At 40.0% G+C, this 25,559-nt stretch overlaps 1 protein-coding gene across 2 annotated transcripts in view; it reads left to right on the top strand.

The window, feature by feature from the left end:
• The first annotated feature begins 423 nt into the window (after nt 1-423).
• Nucleotides 424-25,559, top strand: part of crls1 (cardiolipin synthase 1) — a 51,271-nt gene continuing 26,135 nt past the window's right edge. Inside the window, exons 1-3 of one of the 2 annotated variants that reach the window (XM_078556426.1) lie at nt 424-957; nt 6,967-7,104; nt 23,258-23,323. In XM_078556426.1, coding sequence (XP_078412552.1) covers nt 541-957; nt 6,967-7,104; nt 23,258-23,323 — 621 coding nt within the window. In that variant the 5' untranslated portion in view covers nt 424-540. The remainder of the gene's footprint in view (nt 958-6,966; nt 7,105-23,257; nt 23,324-25,559) is intronic. The other variant, XM_078556427.1, reaches the window with a different exon arrangement.

Here is a 25,559-nt window from a genome sequence, read left to right on the forward strand (position 1 = left end):
GGGTTGGAGTTGTCGCCCTGGAGAAAGCAATAGTTTGTCAGAGTGACACTTGCCAAGCCATCAGCACCCTTTTCTCCTGCAGCATAAATCAATGTGACGTTTGGAAAATTGACATTCTTGTGTTTGTCCTGATGAGTGTAAGGGGAGGGGGAGGGGGAGGAGGGGAGGAAAGAAACTTGTGCCACGTGGCTGTTTTTGTTTTAAAGTGATAACCAATATAGTTTCGAGATGAAGCTTTCCTCCACCCTCATAAGCAACCTCCCCTCCCCTCCCTTTGGAGCTTCTACACCTGCGACTTTAAGAGTTGTTTAAAAATAAAAGTCGGCTAAAAGTGTGTGGCCTGCGCCTTTAAGCAGGTGTCGTTCGGGCCTCTTTCTAACCCCCGCCCCCCGCCCTCGAGCCCTGACCTCGCCGGGGAAATGATGGCTTCTCAGGGCAGCTGCCGACTGAGGCGGGCCCAGGGCAGCAGCAGCAGCGGCGGCCGGGGCTGCTCGCACTGAGCGTCAGGCCTCGGGGCCGCCCATCCCCACTCCCCGGGCCATGTTCCTGTGGAAAAGCCGCTGGGCGATCGGGCGGGCGGTGAGCCGACCGGTTAAAATGGAGCCGGGGCCCCGGGCCGGGTGGCCGCCGCCGCCGCCCTGCTGGGCCCACACGCGGCTGCTGAGCTCCGGCGGGGGCCCTCCCCACCCCGGGGCCTGGACCGGGGCCGGGAGGAGGCGCCTGGGCCCCGGACCCGGCCCCGGCCCCGCCTGGTGGTCCTCCCCTCACGCCCGAGCCCGGCGGCGGGAGGCCGCCCCAGGCCGCGGGCCCGCCTGCAGCAGCCGCGCCTGCGGAGCCGGCAAAGCGGCCGCCAAGAAGGCAGCCCCGGAGCCCTACCCGTACCGGAGGGTCGGAGACAAGGAGCAGGCGGAGGAGAGGGAGAGGGCGGCGGCCGCGGCGGCCGGGTCTCCGGAGCTGGTAAGGAGGGAGCGCGGCCCCTCAGTGACCCTCACACTCACTCAGTCTCCCTCACTCCCTCACACTCACTCTCCCTCACTCTCACACTCACTCTCCCTCACTCTCCCTCACACTCACTCACACTCACTCTCCCTCACACTCCCTCACACTCCCTCATTCTCCCTCATGACATTGACTGACTTTGTAACTCAGGTCGTCCAATATTCATTCAAACTCGGGCACTAACTCTTTGCTCTTGTTCCTCTCACTCCATCACCCTCTCACTCCATCACCCTCTCACTCCATCACCCTCTCACTCCATCACCCTCTCACTCCATCACCCTCTCACTCCATCACCCTCTCACTCCATCACCCTCTCACTCAAACACCCTCTCACTCCATCACCCTCTCACTCCATCACCCTCTCACTCAAACACCCTCTCACTCCATCACCCTCTCACTCCATCACCCTCTCACTCCATCATGTTCACTCCATCACCCTCTCACTCCATCACCCTCTCACTCTATCACCCTCTCACTCCATCACCCTCTCACTCCATCATGTTCACTCCATCACCCTCTCACTCCATCATGTTCACTCCATCACCCTCTCACTCCATCATGTTCACTCCATCACCCTCTCACTCCATCACCCTCTCACTCCATCACCCTCTCACTCCATCACCCTCTCACTCCATCACCCTCTCACTCCATCATGTTCACTCCATCACCCTCTCACTCCATCATGTTCACTCCATCACCCTCTCACTCCATCACCCTCTCACTCCATCATGTTCACTCCATCACCCTCTCACTCCATGTTCACTCCATCACCCTCTCACTCCATCATGTTCACTCCATCACCCTCTCACTCCATCATGTTCACTCCATCACCCTCTCACTCCATCACCCTCTCACTCCATCACCCTCTCACTCCATCACCCTCTCACTCCATCACCCTCTCACTCCATCACCCTCTCACTCCATCACCCTCTCACTCCATCACCCTCTCACTCCATCATGTTCACTCCATCACCCTCTCACTCCATCATGTTCACTCCATCACCCTCTCACTCCATCATGTTCACTCCATCACCCTCTCACTCCATCATGTTCACTCCATCACCCTCTCACTCCATCATGTTCACTCCATCATGTTCACTCCATCACCCTCTCACTCCATCACCCTCTCACTGCATCACCCTCTCACTCCATCATGTTCGCTCAATCGCCCTCTCACTCCATCATGTTCGCTCAATCGCCCTCTCACTCCATCATGTTCGCTCAATCGCCCTCTCACTCCATCATGTTCGCTCAATCGCCCTCTCACTCCATCATGTTCGCTCAATCGCCCTCTCACTCAATCATGTTCGCTCAATCGCCCTCTCACTCCATCATGTTCGCTCAATCGCCCTCTCACTCCATGTTCACTCAGGCTCACCCTTTCACTCAATCACTCTCTCACTGAGGTACACCCACTCAGTCAATCACTCTCACTCAGGCACACACTCTCACTCAGGCACACCCTCTCACTCAGGCACACCCTCTCACTCAGTCAATCACTCTCTCTCAGGCACACCCTCTCACTCAATCACTCTCTCTCATGCCCTATCACTCACACTCAACCACTCTCACACATATATACATAATCACTCACTCAGGCACACCCTCTCATTTCACTCAATCGTGTTCAATCAGGCATAGCCTCTCATTCATACACATTCAATCACTTACTAAATCACTCTCCCTCACACACACTCAGTCACACAATTATATTCAATCAGGCACAGCCTCTCATACACACTCAATCACTCACACTCAGTCACTCGCTCAATTATTCGCACTCATTAAACACTGAGTTACACACACTCATACATAGTCACTCCCACACATTCTATCGTACTCTCTCACACCCTCTTGCGCTCACACACTCCGTCACGTTTGCACATGCTCCCTCCCCTTCTCACTCTCATACACACACCCTTAACCTTACATACTACCCGTCTTACTCAGACTCACGTACACCCACTTGCATTCACACATGCCCTCTCACTCTCTCATACTCAATCACATACTCGCACACCCAATGATACCGCATCTCTCGCGTGCGTGCGCACACACTCTTTCGCCTCATCACTCCCTCCTGTTCACTCTCTCTTGGTTGCCCCGTTACTCTTAGTCATTGACTCACTTCCACATATTCCTTGGGATTGGATTTTTCTCCAGCGCTTTATCCTAGAGTCACTTAGAGATACACGTACTGCAGTTGTGGACTTTGCTGCTGCAACATTACTGCCTCATTTTTGGCATGGGCTGCACCAGAGCTGATGTTTTCAAAACATTGTGGTTCATATTATTAGTGATTAGGCTTGGGGCCAGTGGTTAGGGTTAGGAACGTCTCATAAATTTATCCTATTATTAAATGTGAGCAGTCATTTTATGATGACCTTTGAAATTTATTAGTGATTTTTAGGGTATGGCAGAATGTGCTCTGATGTTTCTGGAAGAGCTGAAGACGTGGTTAGTCAATCTTCCATGGATAATCTCAGATTTTGTTATAGATACGGCTGTGTGCTGTATGATAAATCTTCTCTAGCTGGCTCTTCACACCTCTTTAGTGGAGGTGCAATTGTCAATTTACACCTGAAATTGCTGGAGCGGTGTTTTGGGCTGTGCATGCAGTTTGTTGTGCTTTTCAGCTCCCTGTTCATATTGATTTCTGTTGGTACCATGGAAATCATCATTCATGAGGTCAGTGACATATCAGAGACCTTGTGGGCAATGTGCCTGGTTGCATACCCTGCAACTACTAGCACTGTTTAATGGTGAGAACAGTGCTATAAGTCAAATTGAGGAGTTGCAGTAAATGAACTTCTTCTGAAACCAAACCAGATCAACTAAATAAACTTCTTAAAAATGCTGGAAAAATTAACCTCTTGTGTCTGCTTGTCCCTGTTGTCAGTGCTTCCCCGTTGCTTTGAGTTTTACATGTCATAGACAGTTCACATACTACATGTGTGATAACCTGACTGTTGATGAAAGTGGCAGGTTCCTCACGTGGAGCCTTCAGCAGCATGTGGGTCCCACCAACGATCTGCTGCACACTGGGGAAGCCAGCAATCCAGTGGAAGTTGGTACGCTGGCTATTTAATGCAGTTGGCTACACTGTGGAAGGTTCTAGGCTGCAGATCCTCACAGCTCCCTGATAAATGTCACAGAGGCCTTCGGCCACGGGTGCCTCAAGCGACACATCAATTCCAAGTTGTAATTGGCAGCATAATAAGTAGTAATTAGGAACGGGGGACTTCTCAGTGGATTTCTTATTACAATTCTTTTGCCTTCTTTACATGTAAAAATAGATTGGGGGTGGGGGGGGTGCCCTGAGATGCTAATAGTGCTCTGGGTGACAAAAACTGGCAAGAATAAACTTTCAAATTTGAGAAATTTAGGAAAAAGTACTTTTGGAACAATTTCCTGACTGCTGACATCAGGCTCCAAAGTTTTAAATGTTCCTTTATTGGCCTATCAGGCTGAGAGTCATGTGTTGGCCATTGGCTGCATCAATACCTAGGTGCTCCATGACTTTGTTTTTCAGTTGCACTGGCTGTGGCAGAGGTAGCAGCATAAATCCCACAAATTGGAGATTGGTACTAACTGCAATGGGAAAACCAAGTGCTGATACTAGAATTTTATCAGCTTTGGCGAGGCTGACAATGACAGATTTAGATGAGAAAAGATGGGAGGAGGCTCGAGTGGAGCATAAATGCTGGCGTAGATTGGTTGGGTTGAACGACCTGTTTCTGTGCGGTATAACCTATCCCAGTAGCGGATGATGAAAACTGATGACATTATCTCAGTTACTCCGCTTTGTAAATGATTTAACAACAGTGCACACCAGCATTGATCAGCAATGTCCCAGGAATTTCAAACCCACATTTATGTGTCGCTCATACCTTGGATGCAAAGTTCTTCCGCCTGACTGACGTATTTCATATTCATGACGGAGGAGCAAAGCAGAACTCAAACTCTGAGCAATGAGGCAAATCTACCATTAGAAAAAACAAAAACAGAATTACCTGGAAAAACTCAGCAGGTCTGGCAGCATCGGCGGAGAAGAAAAGAGTTGACGTTTCGAGTCCTCATGACCCTTCAGCAGAACTGAGTATAGTTAGGAGAGGGGTGAAATATAAGCTGGTTTAAGGTTGGGGGGGAGGGGGAGGGGGGTGGTTGTAGGGACAAGCAAGCAGTGATAGGAGCAGATAATCAAAAGATGTCACAGACAAAAGGAACAAAGGGGTGTTGAAGGTGGTGATATTATCTAAGATACCTTCAACACCCCTTTGTTCCTTTTGTCTGTGACATCTTTTGATTATCTGCTCCTATCACTGCTTGCTTGTCCCCACAACCACACCCACCCCCCCAACTTCTCTCTCTCTCTCTCTCTCTCTCTCTCTCTCTCCCCCCCCCCCCCCCCCCACCTTAAACCAGCTTATATTTCACCCCTCTCCTAACTATACTCAGTTCTGCTGAAGGGTCATGAGGACTCGAAATGTCAACTCTTTTCTTCTCCGCCGATGCTGCCAGACCTGCTGAGTTTTTCCAGGTAATTCTGTTTTTGTTCTGGATTTCCAGCATCCGCAGTAGTTTTTCGTTTTTAAATCTACCATTAGATTGGGTTCAGAACCAATCAAACATGTGGTAGGGAACCAAAGTCACATGTAAGACTGTCTGAGAGGCAGGTTCCCTTCACTGACTGACACTAGTGAATCAATTGGGTTTTTAACAACATAAGGTATACCATAAATATATTCATTACTTTTCATGGGCGGATTTGCTTGGCCAAAGTACCATAACCGCTTGGTTATTATGATCTTGGTTGACATTTAAAGCCTAGTGTAATATCTGGTGTTTGTTGCTTTTGAAGTCGAGGAAGATTGTTTGGAGAGACATAATGGAACCATTGACTGAAGCATTTCAAATTCATCTTCAGGTTAGGTTTGAATTCATTTGGAAAAACAAGCTAAAGATTTTCCATTGAGAAAATAAGTACATTTTTTACAGAAATAGCAATCCTTTTGGGTTTCTGAGTTTGAACGTTAGAAGCAACAGGCTGTGTTAATTACCCATTTGTTTGTCAAGTTCTCTGGCTATCTCTGAAGTAAAATTAAACTGTTCATAAAATAATATCCTATAACAGCAACTTGCATTTATGCAGTGTCTTTACCTTGGAAAAAAACTTCAAAGGAGCATAACTGGGGGAAAAAGCCTGCCACAGAAGAAGGTAGTAGGATATTAAGATAGGTGACGAGAAGCTAGGCCAAAGAGATTTTAAGGAGGGGCTTAATCGAGGAAAGAGGCAGAAGTTTAAGGAGGACATTTCAGGGCTTAAAGCCTAGACAAGCTAATGGCACAGCCACTAATGGTGGGGGTGAAAGGATTGGGGCTGCACAAGAGACCCGAGTTAGAGGAAGGCAGAATTCTTGGAGGATTGTAGGGCCAGAGGTTAGATATAGGAAAGGGTGAGACTGTGGAGGGATTTGAACATATACAACTTAGTTTGGAAATCAGAAATCGTAATAAAATAAGAGGAAGCAGAAACTCATTACTTGCAGGAAATTTGTGCAGATGACACAGACTCACGCTCGTTTATTTCTTCATTAAAGTTATATAAATGTAAGTTCATGCAGCCTCTCCCTGTAGCTGACAGTGATGCCCCTGGGGCAAATACGAACTTCAAGCCTTGTCTTTTGAGACAAGCTGAGGGCTTCAAGTGAAGCTCTTGATGAAGATGTTCAAAAGGTACAAAAGACAATTTTATAGGGAGGTTTAACTATGTTACTGCAAAATGTGAAATAGTTAAACGATTTTGTTATATCACAAACCTTTTTTTGTGAGGACTTAGTGGGAAAGATGTGACAGATATCTGCCCCTGCGCACTCTCTTCTACCCCTAGAAAAAAAATGAGGTTTTCTTACTGGTGATCAGGAATATGTTTATATGAAATAATTAATTTCCTATCTTTCTTTATAGTATGAAAATCCATGGACGATTCCAAACTTACTATGTATGGCAAGGATTGGCTTGTCACCATATTTGGGCTACCTGATTGTGGAAGAGGAATTCAATTTAGCTCTGGGTCTTTTTACTTTGGCAGGAATTACTGATCTGGTGAGTAATTGCCTCTATCACAATTGAATATATTTTGTCGAATTTACACTTTTTAAGAGCATACCTTTCAAATTTGCTAATGAAGCATATAATTAGCTTTTAAATGCATGCTTCTGTATGTTGTTGTACCACATCCATTGTGTACAAAATTTTGACATTTGAGTATTATGTTGAAAGACAATTGCCTGGATTTTGCAATTTAATGATGTTGGAATTCAGTGTTTGCCATCATTACAAATGTAACACTAGCAGCCACTTTTGATGTTCATACATGTCCAGTTATGGAAATCCAGATGTTGCTGTCAAGGATTCTTTGGTTGTCCATAAAAGTTGCTTAAGCAATTACTTGAGTTGATGCGGACTTTAACTTTTAAGCTGATAGCCTTGCTGTAAAGACCTTTGAAATAATTGTGCCTTGTTGAATGAGGTGTAACTAGCATGTTTAATGGTGTATTAAATTCATAATTACTGTCGAATGATCCCTCTGGCCCTGAGAAACTCATTTCATATTTGTCAAATATCTCCATTACGATAAGTTCCACACTTGTATCTTTTTTAGAGTTTGTTTATGATATTTCAGCTTCTAATTTAACCCATGTGTATGTCCCAATTTTTTTTTTTTGCTATCTGTAAAATGATTAAAAAGAGAAGGACAATTGGCTATTTCCTGCTTTGCTGTCTATGAGGCTACCTCGAAATGATTGGCTGTTCAGCCTGCTTGATGACATCATTTCTGGATGCTCGTGGTCTCCATAAGCTGAAGCAGTTGGAAGTAATCTTGGGAAAGGAGAAATTCACTCCACTGAGATCACTAGACCTTTGTGGGCAGCTTTCTTCGAGGACAAGCACTGTCTCTTTGCCACTGAATGCAAAATCTGGGCTAGTTACTAATGGAAATATCAACTTTGGTATAATAGTTAACACACTGTAAAATGTATTTTCAAAGGTTGTTTTTTAAAGTTGTGTTGGATATTCTGAAGAAAATGCTCCCTTGTACTGTAACTTCTGTAAAGAGGAACTTGGGGATTCAGTAAGTTTAATTTCATCATTAAGCTCATCTAGCATGTTGACACTAATATCCTGTAGGATAAATAATCACACAATATAATTTATTTTGATATATCGCTAATAGGTTTCTTGTATGTTTTTAATTCCGATCAAATTACTTCTGCCACTATTGATGATCAAGCAGCCAGTATTATGCAGTTTGGAATGCTGTTCCTTCTACAATCCAAGTTTAAAAAGGCAAAATTCAGTTTTTCCACAGTTTAAAGAGACATTGCCATTGTAATGTGACCATACATATCAAAGTTTCACATGTTCATATTGTGTTTTATTGTAAGCCTAACTGTTTAATTAATTTTTAAAAATAAAATAACATCAGACGAACCATGAACAAGTTTCCTATTTTGGTGTATAAAATGGGAGCTAGTAATTTGCTGTTTAACTATGATTTGTGAACTGCAGATGTTCAAATTATAATGAAAATTCCCTTTTGTGCCTGTGGTTAAAAAGAGTACAACTAAACAAAAATAGGTCAGTTTTGAATTTGAGCAAGGTGTGAACTTGGAGCAGGCATTATAGGAAATAGTGGAATCAATCAGTTCATTCTTTCAGTAATTTCAGGTCCATCTTATCCATGGAAAAATCCAGGTTAGTTTGATACCTACCACTCTAATAATGTTGTAGCGCATTATGAGATTGTAAAATTTAAGAAGTAAACAAGTGTCTACCTCCTGTCATCGGGACATTTCATAATCTCAAAAAATATAAATATACATTAAATTCATGAGGCTTCTTTTATACTTTTTTCACGATTGAACCAGTAGGAACATTTTTTTGTTGTTGCCTAATGTAAGTGAATTTAGATAACTTCTTGAATCTGAATTGTATTTGGGAAATTTCAGTTCTGTCCTCAGAATGATTTTAGTAGCAGGATTTGTAACTTTGTATGTAAGACTATATACAAAGTACAGAGAAGCCTGTTTATAAAAGCAGAATACTGCAGATGCTGGAGATATGAAATAAAAACAGCAAGTGCTGGAAAAACTCCAAAGTTTAGCAGCATCTGTGGAGCGCGAGAGAGACTGAGTTAATGTCTTGAGTCTAATATGACTCTTCTTCAGAACGTTTTGAAGTTGAAGTTCTGAAGAAGAGTCATGTTAGACTCAAACATTAACTCTCTCTCTCTCACTCTACAGCTGCTGCCAGACCTGCAGAGTTTTTCCAGCATTTTCAGTTTCTATATTAAACAAGCACTATTGCTATAGAAGGATGCTGGATATAACTAAACCAGGCTGTAGCCATTTGTCAAATTACCGCCTGACCAGAGTTAATGAACTGTCTTTTAGGAATTGCTAAATGTAAAACATGTCATTGTGTTCATTGGGTTTTTAAAGTATAAAATCAGTGCATTTTAACAAAGTGTCTGATTGATCCATTCCATGAATGGAAGCTGGGATTTTCCGGTCCTGCCCGTGGCAGGAATCGTCGCGGACGGGACAGAAAATTTGATGGAACAGTCAAAGGTTCGTTGACTTCGGGCAGCAATTTCCAGTTCTGTGGCGGGCGGGACCGGAAAATCGCGGCCGAAGAGTCAGACAATGATGTTGGCATATTAGCTTGGTTTATCAATTTAATTTGCATGCACTTGATGTTTTGGTTAATACCATTTTGATTGGTATGTTTTGTTTGCTCTTCATAACTGACAGATGCAAGTATGGTTTTGTATTTTAAAAAAAAGAAAGATATGCATTCATATAGCGCCTTTCATGACCTCGGGATGACCCTAAGCGCCTTAAGACTAATGAAGCCTGGTCACTCTTGCAATGTAGGATATATGGCAGCCAATTGCACAGCGAACAGTAATCTGAAAATGACCTTTAGTCATGTTGGTTGAGGGGTAAATATTGACCAGGTCACTCGGGAGGACTCCCCTGCTCTTCCTCAAAATAGTGCCTTGGGGTCTTTTACATCTGCCTGGTTTAACACATCATCCAAAAGACAACAGTTTGAACAATAAATAGATAGTGATTTAAGATAGCCCCAACAAAGGCTGAGGTACCAGATTAAGTTGCCAGCCTAAATAGGCAATCAATCAATCAATCTTTGTACACCAGGTTTCCAATTAACATCTTTTTAAAGATACTTCTTTCCATACATCCTTTGCCCCTCGCTCCCCCCCAAAGATCTAGGATGGAATTGCATCTTCAGGTATGATACAAATGCTGAAGTTGAAGCATAGATCTTCATTCTTTCTGTCAAGCAGCCTGTCATCAAATAACCTCTCCTTAATTTCGAGCTACTGTTTGTTTACACGCTTGCTAAACATTAAGAATCTATTTAGTGGGGCAGTTAATTTTCAAGAAACCTTAATGCCTAAGGTCTGAGACATTTTAAGTATTATTCCCGCTTATTGAACTTCGTTGCACAGTCTGGGATTTTAGTTTTGTGCAGTTAACGTGATTATTCTTTAGCCAAACATAAAGGACACCAATCAGAATTGAGAAGTTTATGAAAGCTGCTGTTTTGATCAAGGACAACTTCCCAGATGGGTATCCTATATATTTTCCCCACAGTTGCAGCTATCGTTACAGTGCATATTGATAGCCCATATGGATGAGTTAGACCTGTATAATATTGCATTCCTTCAATCGAGTTCTTTATTAATGGATGATTTCTCTTCAAAAACAGTGAAGTGTTCAAGGATTGTTTTTCTAAAATGATCCAAATATTTCACTTCTTCATACTTTGATAGTTCAGTTACTGAGGCTCTGCAATAATCACTGGTATTATTAATGTTACTGTACAAGTTATTAATACAGTGCTAAGATGCTGAGTTAATACCATAAAACATTTAATTTTTTAAAAATGTAACATTGTTTTTAGCTCTCATAAAGGAAGATGGAATATAAAAGGTTAGAACATGCATGCTTTGTTCTGTTTTTTTATATATAAAACCAAGTCAGTAAAGAACTGACAGCATTTCTAGAATCTTCAACTTCTAAATTATCGATTACATAATTCATATGACTATGCACATAGTTTTACAGGCATCTTTGAAGATAAAATGCTATTTTTTGCTTCAGAGCTTTTTTTTTGAATATGGTCCCAAAACATTTGAGAATCCATTAAAAAAAATACTGTCTGAAATCATGCAGTTCTATGCTTTTAAGCATGAGCTTTTGGCCTTTATATTTGCATTGGGTTGATTATTTTTATCTGCTTTCTATTTTGTTTTTTTTTAGGCAGTAATGAATGAGAAACTTTTTTAAACTTTTGTTTGTTTAACTTTGGAAAATTTGAATTTCTCTCTGCGTCAAATGCTGCAATGATTCTTTTCCCTGATTTGGTACAAGGATATAAATAAATCCCTGGTTTTAGTAAGCTACTATTTTGACACTCCATGGAACTGAGCACTAAAATAATCAGTGGTTTGCATAAACTGATAGTCTTTAAGTTTATTATTATTAATGCCACTACGTCATGATGGCAGCCAACACTGGGATCAAAGGAAAAGATCATCCCAGTGATAATGTATGCGGATACTTATTAGGAATGCTAAACCGAGATAAAACTAAAATCAAATTAACTATTGGCCCTTGTCATTGTCCCCGATCATAATGTGAACATACCTTCAATGCCTGGCTCATAATGTATGAACTCTTCAGTGTTGTAATATATAACTGGAAGGTGTGTGAATCCAGTTCAATTCAAAATGGGACATTTGAATGTACCATAATTAATTTGCAAATCTTTTCTGTGAAAAGGTCACACTTTTTTTTTTGGTTATAATTTTTGTGCTTATTTAAGGGAATAATTTCCCGTTTGCAGTAAAATTTGTAAGTGATTTCATTACAAATGCAGAGGAATCCTCCTCCTCCTCCATCAACCCCTTTTCCACCTTTTAGTACTTGAAAATGAAGTGTTTTGCTTTCCAGGCTCCCGGCATCACGCCATGCACCCTAAGTCAGATACAACATGGTTAGTTTCAAAATAAAGCTCTCCCCAATCCGTCCAAACAGCATTCTACAGTCCCCGTCTGGGGTGCGATCCCAGTTGTACCCGTGTGTGTTCCATTTCCCAGACCAAACCATCCAATAGCCCCTCAGAGAGAGACAGTTTTATGCTATGGAGTTATATCTACCAGGAACTGGGCTGGGACTGCCTAAACTCATTTCACATGAGACATTTGGAGATAAATTCATTCACCAGTTTAATTTGAATTTGATATAAGGCTTAGAGATGAAGGATCAATGATTTAATCCAGCCTATTGAGGTGGAACCCATGGCAGCTGGATCCACTTAATCACAGGAGTGGAGACTGGAACTCTGAATCCTGGGTTGACATCTGGTGGGATACTGTAATCTGTTAGGCATGGTGCACCTCTATCTTGTAGGTTGCGGGAGCCCTCAAAACCCTGTCACCCTATAGGACTAATCACCTATTGGCTGGTATAAACATCGTCACAACCATCTTCATAAAGGACTAATCATGCATGTCAGACTGTTAATCACCTACGAATTCTGCTGCTTCATAAATATTCTCCAAACAAGTAGTATGTAGATACGAAAATTACAGCATATCTCCCAGTGTAGCAGAGCAAAGCTATGGAAGTTGTACGGTGTTAAGACTTGTTTACTTTGGCCTCCACATTGGTTAACCTTTAGCAGTTTACAGTACTTTCATACATTAATTAGGAAATAAGTGTAGAACAGGACAGCACCATTGTTTGAAAAAGATAGAAGGTAATCTTTTACAGCAATAAAACATCTTCATTTTCCAAAGTACAGGAGATGTGTTATTTTCTTTCAATATATCAATTTATTTAATGGACCATTGAGATAATGTATCTTGCACACTTTTTGAAAGAGTCCTTTTATAAATTACAACACTGTTTGAATGTCTGCTGAAGTTAATGAGATGTAGGAAATACTAAAATACCACTCCGAAAATTTACATATTTTACTAAATTTAGGCAGGTACTTCTAAAAAGCGTTGTGTTTTAAATTGTGGCATCAGGGATTCTCTTCAGACTCTGCGCTTATTGTACTGGTGGTTCTTGGGTCTGCTAGCTCCAGATGGTTATCAAATGCTGGATTTTGCAAAGTTAGGGGATCCAAGCTCATATGAGATAAATCTGTTAACCGTCCCTTTTGACGTATTTTGCACAAGCAAACTGATAATATAATCACAAGTATGAAAAGAATGGCAATAATTGCAGTGGAGGCTGTATAAAATATATTATTGTAGTTTGGCTTAGTCTTGAAAATATAGCATGGGCCTTTTGAAGGCCAGATACTGCTTGCAGTGCTGGATCCTGCTTTATTCACAGCCACCACGCACGTGTGGTATGTGCTATCTGAGGTAAGATCACGTAAAGTATATCTTCGATATGTAGGATTGATGATGTCTGTCTTATATAAATGTCTGTTGTCATCTGATTGATAGATAATATAATAATGGAGTACTGTAGAGCTAGGGGCACACCAGTTGATTTCTGCTGAATTGTCTGAAATCTTGATCACCTTTTGTATCTTCACTGGATCTGGTGGGACATCCTCCCCAGCTATGTAAGGACAGTGACAGCCTGTTAAATGTTGCAGATCACGACAAGGTACCTGCCAGTGTCTGCATGGCTCATAATTGCAATCACCAGCATGTGTAGGTCTTGTAATCTCCTCTTCTTCCAGGGTCTCCGAATCATCATCTTCAATTATTATAAATATAGGTCCCTTCTTTATTGAGGGGAGCTCTGGTGATGCTGATGTTGTTAATGTTGCTGTTGTTAGGTAATGTTTGGCCCCAGTTTGAGCTCTGGTAATGGTTGGGTAAAGGTCGGTAGTGGTTGGGTAATGTTTGATCCCAGTTTTATCTGCGGTAGTGGGTGGGTAATGGTTGGTAGTGGTTGAGTAATGTTTGATCCCAGTTTTATCTCTGGTAGTGGGTGGGTAATGGTTGGTAGTGGTTGAGTAATGTTTGAACCCATTTTTATCTATGGTAGTGGGTGGGTAATGGTTGGTAGTGGTTGGGTAATGTTTGATCCCAGTTTTATCTCTGGTAGTGGGTGGGTAATGGTTGGTAGTGGTTGAGTAATGTTTGATCCCAGTTTTATCTATGGTAGTGGGTGGGTATTGGTTGGTAGTGGTTGGGTAATGTTTGATCCCAGTTTTATCTCTGGTAGTGGGTGGGTATTGGTTGGTAGTGGTTGGGTAATGTTTGATCCCAGTTTTATCTCTGGTAGTGGGTGGGTAATGGTTGGTAGTGGTTGAGTAACGTTTGATCCCAGTTTTATCTATGGTAGTGGGTGGGTATTGGTTGGTAGTGGTTGGGTAATGTTTGATCCCAGTTTTATCTCTGGTAGTGGGTGGGTAATGGTTGGTAGTGGTTGAGTAATGTTTGAACCCATTTTTATCTATGGTAGTGGGTGGGTAATGGTTGGTAGTGGTTGGGTAATGTTTGATCCCAGTTTTATCTCTGGTAGTGGGTGGGTAATGGTTGGTAGTGGTTGAGTAATGTTTGATCCCAGTTTTATCTATGGTAGTGGGTGGGTATTGGTTGGTAGTGGTTGGGTAATGTTTGATCCCAGTTTTATCTCTGGTAGTGGGTGGGTATTGGTTGGTAGTGGTTGGGTAATGTTTGATCCCAGTTTTATCTCTGGTAGTGGGTGGGTAATGGTTGGTAGTGGTTGAGTAACGTTTGATCCCAGTTTTATCTATGGTAGTGGGTGGGTATTGGTTGGTAGTGGTTGGGTAATGTTTGATCCCAGTTTTATCTCTGGTAGTGGGTGGGTAATGGTTGGTAGTGACCACGTAATGTTTGATTCCAATTTGATCTCTGGTAGTAGTTGACCGTGTTGTTGAAGCTTTCACCCTTGATTTTCTTTTAGCCCAACTTTGTTCATTTTGTGTCGTGCTTTCTTCAGTTTTTAGGGTAGCAGAATTTGAATTGGAAGACAAGCCATGAAAAGATAATGTATTCAACCGGTTAGCACTGTTTGGGGATGATGTGCTGATACCGAATTGTTCTGGTAATTTGCTGCTTGATATCTTGGTGTTACCCAAGGAACTGTGGAATCCTGCTGTTGTATATTCCTGCAGTTGGATTTGTACAGTACTGGTGGCAACCTGCAATTCCTGCGTTTGGCTTCCATTAATACCACACTCGCCTATGAGATCTGTTAATAAAATCTCTCTTTGTGAACCATTCTTGTGACATCTGGTATCATTTGCCCTGTTGTGCGTAGAGGGAGGGAAGTTAAATATCATAAAAAGAAACCTAAGCTTAATGTTAATTAATTTACACTGCAAATCATTACGCTTCATAGATAAGCTTATTTTACAACTCAAATTTTTGTGCCAAAATACAATTCAATTTTATATTCCTAGACATTAATTTGTGCTAACTTCATACACAATACTGTTAAGCTTTTGAAGAATACTCATGCTAATAGAGTATAGCAGAACAAATGTACTGAAGCCAGTGCCTGTTACCAATGTGCAAATAAGCTTTTAAAATAATTCACCATCTAAATTTTCCCAGCACTCTTGTCATTAGTCCTGGAGCCTTAACTGCTAATACTTTGTCTTAGCCTATATCACTCAGAATGCTGTGCTCTCTCCCCTGATAATAGCCAAGCTTAGAAAGGAAAAATCGATGATTTTGACATGCTGATGTTTATGCATTATTGAAGCGTTGAATGTGAATGCATAAACATTTTATAAACTTAATATTGTGCTTTGCTGGAATTGGGGCAACAGTATCGCTCTACATACTTTTAAACGTGCTCTTAAGCCTGCGCCCGAGCATTGCAGTACCGAGAGCTAGATATTATGGATGCTTTAATCTTTATTCAATTTAAAGGGTGCAGTTCACAGTTGTTAAATTTGTATGTATTGGTTACCTTTTAAGATGTTATTAAAAACAGATTCCTGTCATTTCATTATTTTCTAGGTAACATAAAATTTCTTATGGAAGCAGCATTAAAACCGTAGCTGTAAATATTTAAAAACCGTTTATGGATTGCTAGCCGATATATACTAATGGAAAGTGTCTTTTGGGTTACATGGTAGAATGTTTGTATAACTTAAATCTTCAGCAAAGGGAATTGTCCATTTGACTAGTTTTTTGTGAGTAATGCTTTTGCTATCCAACATTTCATATTGAAGAAATCTTTTAAAAACCTAGGGAAACAAAATTGAATTAGTGGGCACAAATTTATTTGATGGACTCGATATTTCTGCAGGCGTCCTTTGTTCACTAAGAATTATTCATTACAGTCCTGTAGTTTATTTAATTGAAACAAGAAAAAACTAATATGTCAGCATTTAGACAGCAAGCATAAATTGTCAATTTTGCCATTAATGTCTTGCCTTTAATTGTTTATTTGAAAAAATCGACAGAAGTAAACAAATATCTTGTTGCTCATGCAATGTCACCCTTAGATTTATATTCAAAACTGTCAAGTAAAAAACAGTGTGGCTTTTGTTAGCCATTGTTCAGGCCACATGTTTATTTCCCAGTGCAAAATAGTTCTTTTAAAGAGTCATTGCGTGCATGGGCCGAATGACCACCTCGAAGATTCTATAACTCTATGATTGTTACTATTTATTAAGCAAGTAAAAATTAAGGTGGTACAATTTCTGGTATTTAAATATCTTAACAGGTATAGACTACTATTGCTGTTGTTCCTTTTAACTTAGTCACCTGGATTTTAATTTAAAATTCTAATTGTGTCTTTTCCCCATTTCTCATCATTGTGCTAGTTGTACTGACTTGCTTTGTGTTCTGGAAATATAGTTGAAGCTGCTGCTTATGGTGAAGCTAAAAGGATCCTTACCTGTTCAGGAGCACCTTTTCTGGTTCAATAATCAGCCAGGTGAGCTCACAGCTGCAAACTAGGGGGTTTCCAGAGAGGCCTATTGTGACAGTTGAATTGGTGGAGAAATTCCAGGGTCTGAATACTCTCAGGTTACAACTGGAATGAGAAAAAGCAACAGTTTTAATTTGAATATTTTTTGTTGACTGGTTTAATCTTTTATTTATCCTATTAAATCAGTACCCGGTCCTCTTTATTAGCCCTGATTTCAGAATTGCATCTTTTAACTTGCTGAATATCAAAGGTTCTGATCCTTCCAATTTGTTGTATGTATTGTCAGCTTGTTCACCTATTGGAACCGATGCCTAAATTTACTCTGCAATGTAAGAAAATCTTTTTGTCTGCTAGTGGGCAGACCACTTTATAGGCTGCCACTTTTAGACCCTTGAAAAATTTCTCCTGGAATAAGTGAGGTGCATTTTCACATTAGCAAGAGGACAGGCATTGATTTTTGCATTCAAATTCAGCTGCATCTAGTTATACGTTCATGGCAGTGTACCTGAAGTAGTCCAGTCTAAAATTTAAACATTTTTTGAAAACATACTTTCCTTCAGTCAGTGGTAACAGCAAAAAGGCTATATAGGATATAAAACAAAAACAGAATTACCTGGAAAAACTCAGCAGGTCTGGCAGCATCGGTGGAGAAGAAAAGAGTTGACGTTTCGGGTCCACATGACCCTTCAACAGAACTGAAGTATAGTTAGGAGAGGGGTGAAATATAAGTTGGTTTAAGGTGGGGGGGCGGGGGGAGAGAAGTTGAGGGTGGGGTGGTTGTAGGGACAAGCAAGCAGTGATAGGAGCAGATAATCAAAAGATGCAAACACCAGGAGAGAAATGGAAAGCAATGAAGGTGCATATATATTTTATATAGGATATAAAATAGGTTTCGTTAACAAGGGTGAATGAAGAAAAAGGTACCATTAGTATCTTAATCCAGAAAATGTGTCCCATCACTTTAAAAGATAGTAGAAAGTTCTGTATTTATAGTATCGATAAAAAGGACATTTCCTTGCTGCTGTTTCAAAAGTAAACATGTTGGTGAAAAAATGGCATAGAAAGTTGTTTTTGCTTTGGGTCAGGATTCTAAAAAGTCTTGTCTTAGTGAATATAAATTATCTTTAAACTTTAACTATTAATTTTGGCCCTACAAAGGTGCATTTTCTTGACCACAACGTTTAAGTGTTGAATTGATAAATAAACTAGAAAAAATGCACAAGTTGAGAATATATATCATTTTAGTAATCCTACCAAAAATTAGGGAGAATGCAGTAAACATGGACACAGCAGCTTTATAGTTATTTGCTGGTTTAGTAATCCAGAAGACTGGACTGATGAACTAGTCATTAAGAACTCATATTCCACCACTGAAGTTAGAGAATTAAATTCAGTTTTAAAAATCTTGGAAGTAAAAAGTTTGTGCCTTTTAAAAAGTGATTAAGAAACTGTTGTAAAAAACCCAACTGATGCATTAATATCCTTCAGGGAAGGAAACCTGTTGTTTGTGTCTAAATGCAGGGCTATGTGACTTCAGTTCCTCACTAATATGGTTGACTCTTAACTGCCCTCTGAAGTGGCTGAGCAAAACCATTTGTTGTATCAAATGTGTTTGGGCAACTAGGGAGTTGGACAATAGATGCTGGCTGACTTTGCTAGTGACTACCTCCACCCCACCCACATCCAGAGAAAGTATAAGAAGGAACTCCCTGGAACCCCATGCTGAAATGAATTGTGCGTAATTCTTCTTTGGTTTGCCTTTAATGGTGAGAGCAAAAAATGACCTGTGTATTGAAAGTATGTAGTTCATGTGGCTAGACTTTTTGTCTTGTAAAAAAATTTTTTGGAGAACTATAACTAGAACTATTCTTTATAAAAGAGTTTTACAGCTGCTAGGTTATCACTAAGCTGGAAGTAAAATCTATGGAAATGTTCATACAGGCTATTCAAGGTATGACAAGTAGTTACCTAATGTGAACAGTTCTTGCTGAAAGGCGATACCTCATCTAGCAAACTCAACTGTCACATCTTAAACCTGTTTGACAATGAACTTTTGCTGTGGTTCTAACTATAAAAGATATTTTGTTTAATGTTGCAGAATTTCATGGATGCTATACTTGCAGTGACCTTTTCTGCCTGTTTAGTAGGAACATTAGTAGTGAACATAACATGCTGTGCTGGCTGCATTGTGCCTGTTACTTCATACAGTTGTTTCTAACATTGTGGTGTAAATTGTTCTCTTTGAGTGTTTCAGCGCAGCTAAATGTATCCTGTTTGGATGATTCTGTTGTTGTGCCCTTCAGATAGATTTGTAAGGTGCTGTATTATTGGGGAGCTCCCAGTTTAACCAGCGCAGTCATTGCTGACAAAGTTGCTTGATTTGAGTTATTGCGTATTTCCAATTACGCAAAGGATACATTTTCATTCCAGTTATTTAATTTGAATGATTGGATAATTAAATCTTTTCTTGAGCGTTTTACAGACAAAGGCCAGTGAATTTGGGAAAGGAAAAAGTTGCACTTCTATAGCGCCTTTCGCAACCTCAGTGTGGCCCAGTGTTTTACAGCCAATTAAGTACTTTGGAAGTACAGTCACTTGAAATGTAGGAAACGTGGCAGCCAATTTTGTGCACAGAAAGCTCCCACAAACAACAGTGTGATAATGATCAGATAATCAATTTTGATAATTTTGATTGAGGAATAACTCTTTTGTCCTTCGTTGAAAACAGTGTCATGCAAACCTTTTATGTCCACCTGAGAGCAGACAGGGCCTCGGTTGTTAATGCCTCACCTGAATGACGATATGTCTGACAGGCCAGCATTCCCTCAGTATTGCATTAGAGTGTTGGCCTATATTTTTGTGCTCGAGTGTCTGGAATGGGACCCGCAACCTTGAGGCAGGGATGCTATCAACTGAGAGGTATCACCTGTATTGCTTAATGCTGCATGTATTTAAATAGAATGCACTAGTTCATTTTCAACATTGAATGCACTAGAACTTCAATAAAGCCTAATGGTGGCCCTGTAAAACCGCTGTATTTTGCCCATTTAAAGTGGGAAAAATACCCATCAATGCACTTTAGATTTTATCTTACCAAACTTACATTGCGATTGCAGAGAGATTGATGACTTATAGATAGATTTTTAAGTGGTGATGTGAACAGTTTAAAGCCATGAATTAAGATAGCAAAGAAAAGCATTTGGGCTTAAATATGCAATTTTTATATCACATTGATGCCAATCCACTAAATATGCCAAATGACAACACTGAGGATATTTAATAACTTAATAAGGAAATGTCAACAAAAGATAAGATATCTTTGTGGCACAATTCATCCACTTAGTATCAAGAAATATTCTGAAAAAGAGGAAGGTTGGATAATTACCTTTTAAGGGAAAGGAACTCTAGATGCAAGAGGGACTCGAACATACTACTTCTCACAAAATGTAGCTGGGAACTTTCTTCCAAGTCCAGATGAATAAGACTGGGTGTATGGACAAATAGATCTGCAGGTAGAGACTGAAGAAAAGGCATTTGCCTCATCCAAAGGAACTGTAGATTGTTTAATCCTTCAAACCACTGTGGGTCAACTGTAGATTGTAAATAAATGGTTAGTTATTGTATCGTTCTGAAGATGCCTTTATAGATGGCTTACTGACACTCAGAGCTGAAATCTAAGACAGACTTAATAACTGGCAGTGCCATAATTTATTGGATCCTTCAGCAACGGGAATAACATTTTAAAAAAAAATCTAATATTTCCTTCAATCCACTTGAAGGCAATTAAATGATTACTAAAGGCAGAAACACAGTTGCTTTTTTTGCTTGCATATGTTGCCATTTTCAATGGCTGACCATTAAAAGTACAGATTTTTAATGCCATTCGTAAATGGGTGCAGTAATCCAACTTAAAATACTTAACTGCTGACCTTTCACTTTTCTGACTAAAGTTTTTAAGTTTTGCCCAGATGCAGGTGATGCTGGATCCTTTGAAAGCCTCTAACTTGTAACAAAATTGATACAGGCAACCCTTGAGTTCTGACCAGAGAAAATCAATGTAAAAGATGTGGCAGTGAGTTTTACCAATTGAAGAATCTACACTTTTTCTAATAAGTTTTATTATAAACTTGGAACTTAAAAATATTAATTTGTAGAGATGTCTACAAAACAACTCAATTTTCAGGCTGTGATTACCACCTTGTCTACTATAACAAAGAATTTTTTGGGAAATTGTAAATTCTCTGGTTGCGTTTGCCTCAAGCTTCCCATTCGATAAAAGGCAACCTACTTGGTATCTCTTACACTTGGAATAACATATGTTCATGTAATGTGACGTTTTAAAATAATATAGATAGCTTGGATTTAGTACATTTTTTTGTACAGAGTATTGGTATTAATACGCTAAGCCCACCAGTTACATCCCTAAAGTAATGTTACTTGTGAAAGTTATAACAATCAATTCTGTCTGTCCCTGCCTATATCTGTGGCCACGACCCCCACCCCATTGACTTCAATAGTACTTTAGTCGGTTTTAACTAACAAGCCTGTGTATGCGCTTCACTAACTTGGTACTTAATTTCTTATTAATGTCTGTTCTATGTGCAAGCCAAGTGGCTTCAATAAATATAAGGTTAAGCCTGCATTTATGCAATAAACTAAGCCATTCCTAATATCTGTCGGTGACTTGGAACTATTAGATGATCATTCAAACTGTTGGCAATTTCAATTGAGATGTTTGTGTTGTTTTTAATTAGGTTACATGAAGCCTGGGAGCTTCATACGTGAAGGTTAAGTTCTGCTTTTGTGGGAGGAGCAAGAAACCTGTAAATTTTGTAGTGCACAATTTAAAAAAACAAAATTCTAAATAAGAGGCAGTGGTACTTACGGGTTTTGAATAAGTTTGCACTCAGATCAAGTAGTTTGAGATTTTTCATTCCAGAGGCAAATACTTTGTAATTGCACATTTCCAAAGACGTCATGGACAGGTTTAGGTAATGAAGCTTGGGGAAACAAGAGAATTCGTATGGGTTGAGCTGTTGCAATGGGTTCCCTTCAAGTCTTAACATGGTGAGATTAGGCATTTGAAATCCCCATTGCAACTTTGTAAAGTTATTGTAGCTCAGATCCAGAGAAGCAAGTTGTCCCAGCGCTGTCCCTGAAGAGACAATTTCTGAGATTTTATTGTGACTTAAAAGTAAAATTTTTAAATTGTAAAGCCCTGTAAACTCTGAAAACGTAATCTGTCGGATGATGTTCTTGCTCAAATCAAGAAATTCGAGAGCTGCAGGTAGGCAGGGTGGGACAGTTGTAAGTTGATTGCTGGCTGTGTTCAGGTTCCTTAATGTTGCTATGAGCAGGGTTCCACAGGGCAGGCTGTTATAAGTCAGACTGTTGTGCGACAGGTCGAGTGTTTCCAGGGCACTGAAATTTTGGAAGGTATTGACTGGTATGTTACTGATGTTCTTACTTGACAGATAAAGCTGGGTATCATTTTGGGAGTGTGTTTTCACATGGTAGAACAGTGAATGATCAGGCTGATCAACTGGTAAACCGTTAATTCTCAGAAGTAAAAATACCACCTCCATTAGTAGGAAGAAAAGAGCCGCCACGTCCATTTTTAAAATAATCGAATACAATTCCTGAAACAGATCAAAATTAAACTTTGAGGTAGGCTGTATTCGTCACTATTCTATTTTTAACTAGCCCAAATAAATTTTTAACTTGCTCCAGTTTTAAATTTAGCACTGTTTTGTCCCATTTTCAGGTATTTTCTGTTTTACTGTATATGTAAATTTACAGTTTCTGCAGTATTTAGTATGTAACCTACAGAATGATTGATTTTGCACACTTCACTTGAAGACGTGTTAAAACTTGTGTCACAATGTAAACTTGAGATTTGTGAAACCAGCTTAGCTGACATTTGTTATTATTCGTCAGCAGAATGTCTATTGAAAACAATTGAAAAATCCATTCTATTCACTGATTTATTATGAAGCGTGCGTTTTGTCCTCTTGAGGACGCAGCTCACTTCTCCAGAATTCAGACGCAGGTTTGCAAGAACTAAGGTTATGGATTTCCAAGCTGCCACAGTTTAACAACAATTACTTACATCCCCAATCACTATCAAATGACCCCACCCTTTCTGCCCTTTCCCTTTCACCTCAAATCATTACTTGGATAATCAACTTAGCATTTTTTTGCACTCTATGTGCCTATAAAAGAGAGGTTAAAATGATTGGGTTTTGATTACTGCACCCTGTCTAAATATTTTATTCTAACAGTTGAAAAGAACTCAATTCATAAGAATATTGTTGGACTTGTTCACATCTTTAACTCTCCAAAACTTGGTAAGTTTTACAATGCATGGCAGAATCGAGCACGATGCTCTCAAGACTAGTATAGTATAATGTCTTTGTATTGTAAGGATAGGATTTTGAACTTTTTCACTCTGGGTTTTAATAAACTTCTATCAGAGTGTAAATGATATGGTTGGATTATTGGTTGACATTTAGACATGCAAATTGCAGGTGTGTTAACTTTTAAAACATACTGTAATCAGGATAGTGATCTAAATTTTAAACTGGTGCAAACAGCATTTAGGTCTGGTGCAGGTTTGCAGAGAAGGGAATTGCTGTCCCACACCCAGGCCAGCCAGTCTCCTGTAGAGATCAAGACTTGCTTTCTTCACTGTCATCCATTAGAAATCATTAAATTTTTGAAGGGGAAAGTAACGATACTTTTAACCTTTTATAAATGTTCTTGAAATTAAAATACATCCAACAAAAACAGTTTGACAGCTATGATTATTTTACAATGATTGCTAGAGTATACACTGAATCCTTTCCCTGAATATTTAGTTAACTCAACAATCAGAAGAACTAGGTTTTAAATTTTTTTCTTAAACTCACTGTAGTTAACTGTTCAACTTGGACAGTGTTTGTTATTTTACAGTGCATCTGGATTAAAACTAAATAGTCCACATCCACTGAAGATTAAGCGCTGTTCCCACAAACGTGAAATCGTTCGCAATCATGAGTAATATAGTTTCAATTTTTTCTTAATTTGTGATCTAAAGCATTATAGAAAAGGCCTGCTCTGCAAAATAGTACAATATGTAATCATTAAAGCTTTTAGTTTCTGTTAACAGTCATTAAATATGCAATAACTGTTGCACTTACCAAACCAATTGGAGGACTAAATGTCTGGATATCTGAAGCACACTGCCTTCAGAATGCTATGTAGCTGTCCCAGCTTTATAGACTGTATGATTCAGATGGCTTTTAACCCCCCTGCTGTTTGCTATAAAAAGCACTCCCATGCGTTGTAAAGGGGTTTCTGGTGGATGTGTTCGTAAGTGCATGTATTTGTAAGTCTGTGTGGATTCTGGGCATGTACTTTGTGTCTTTCATCTGACTGCTTTGTTTCTTTTGTTGTAGATATGCATTGCTCCAGCAGAGCTCTTGGAATGTAACCTGCTTTGATAGCTGAATGCCTGGGATAAGCAAGGGCTGGGAGGCTATAACCAACCAGAAAGATGGAATCATGGTTATCTTCAGGGTTAATAATATTTCTTTAGCCTTAACAGAAAAAGAGAAATGGTTAAGCAAATGACTCTAAAATGGATTACCAGTTTTCTCAGAAGCTGCATTTTTAAGGGTTGGGAAAAATGAGCTGCTAGAATTAGTAACCGTATTATTGAGACAACATAACCAGTCTTTGTAATTAGCCAGGAGAGAGGAGATTTTAACACCAGCATTATGATCTATTATGATTTGTGAAAACGGGGTTTCTGAATTTATATTGCAGGCTGGGGATACAAGTTGTTGTGAGTGGATTTGATGAAGCAAATGATAATATATATTTAAACAAAGTGCACCTTACAGTTCAGTGTTGCCATCGCTAATTTTGCCTTCAGATTCCGGAAACAGGGTTTTCGCAGGTTTATAGGTTTGAGGCTGGCCCCAAAAAAATAACTTTATTGACGGTTTAGAAGAGGATCCTGTCTGTATGTGCCACATCTTGGTGGAATCAATAGATGAGGTTTTCCACCCATGCCATCTGTTATTTTGAGAAATGTTTGCAGTTCATTACAGATCCATCTTTCTGTCACATCTGCCATGTGTCCTATTGTCTGATTGTATAACTTATTGCAGATAAAATTTGACCTGCAAGTTGTGCATGTGATTGGTCTATAATAAATGCGGCAGGTGCCTGCGAGGTAATTCTCTTTGATCAGCCAGCTTCTCTGTTCTCCCTCCCCCACCAAAGAATTGCTGCCGTTGAAAATAATCTGCATAACAGGCTCTAACTTGAAACCCTCCTATGTGGAGTTAGGTTGCAGGTCAGCCAGGATCTTGTTCAATGGCAGAAGAGGCTTGAGGGGTGAGATTGTTTACTCCTGTTCCTGTGTCCTCCAGTGCCTTTATTTCACAAGTGGATTTTACACAGAGAGGACACTCGCCAGATGAATTAGGACAACAGTAATGCCTGTTTGAGTCTGTTATGATTCAAGCTCTTACCAGACACTTTTCCTCATTTTTAGTGTGAAAAATCTCTCCCATAAGCCAGCGCTCACTCCCAGGA

This window comes from Cetorhinus maximus, chromosome 14 (assembly GCF_964194155.1).
Source record: "Cetorhinus maximus chromosome 14, sCetMax3.hap1.1, whole genome shotgun sequence".
In the NCBI taxonomy this organism is placed as follows: domain Eukaryota; kingdom Metazoa; phylum Chordata; class Chondrichthyes; order Lamniformes; family Cetorhinidae; genus Cetorhinus; species Cetorhinus maximus.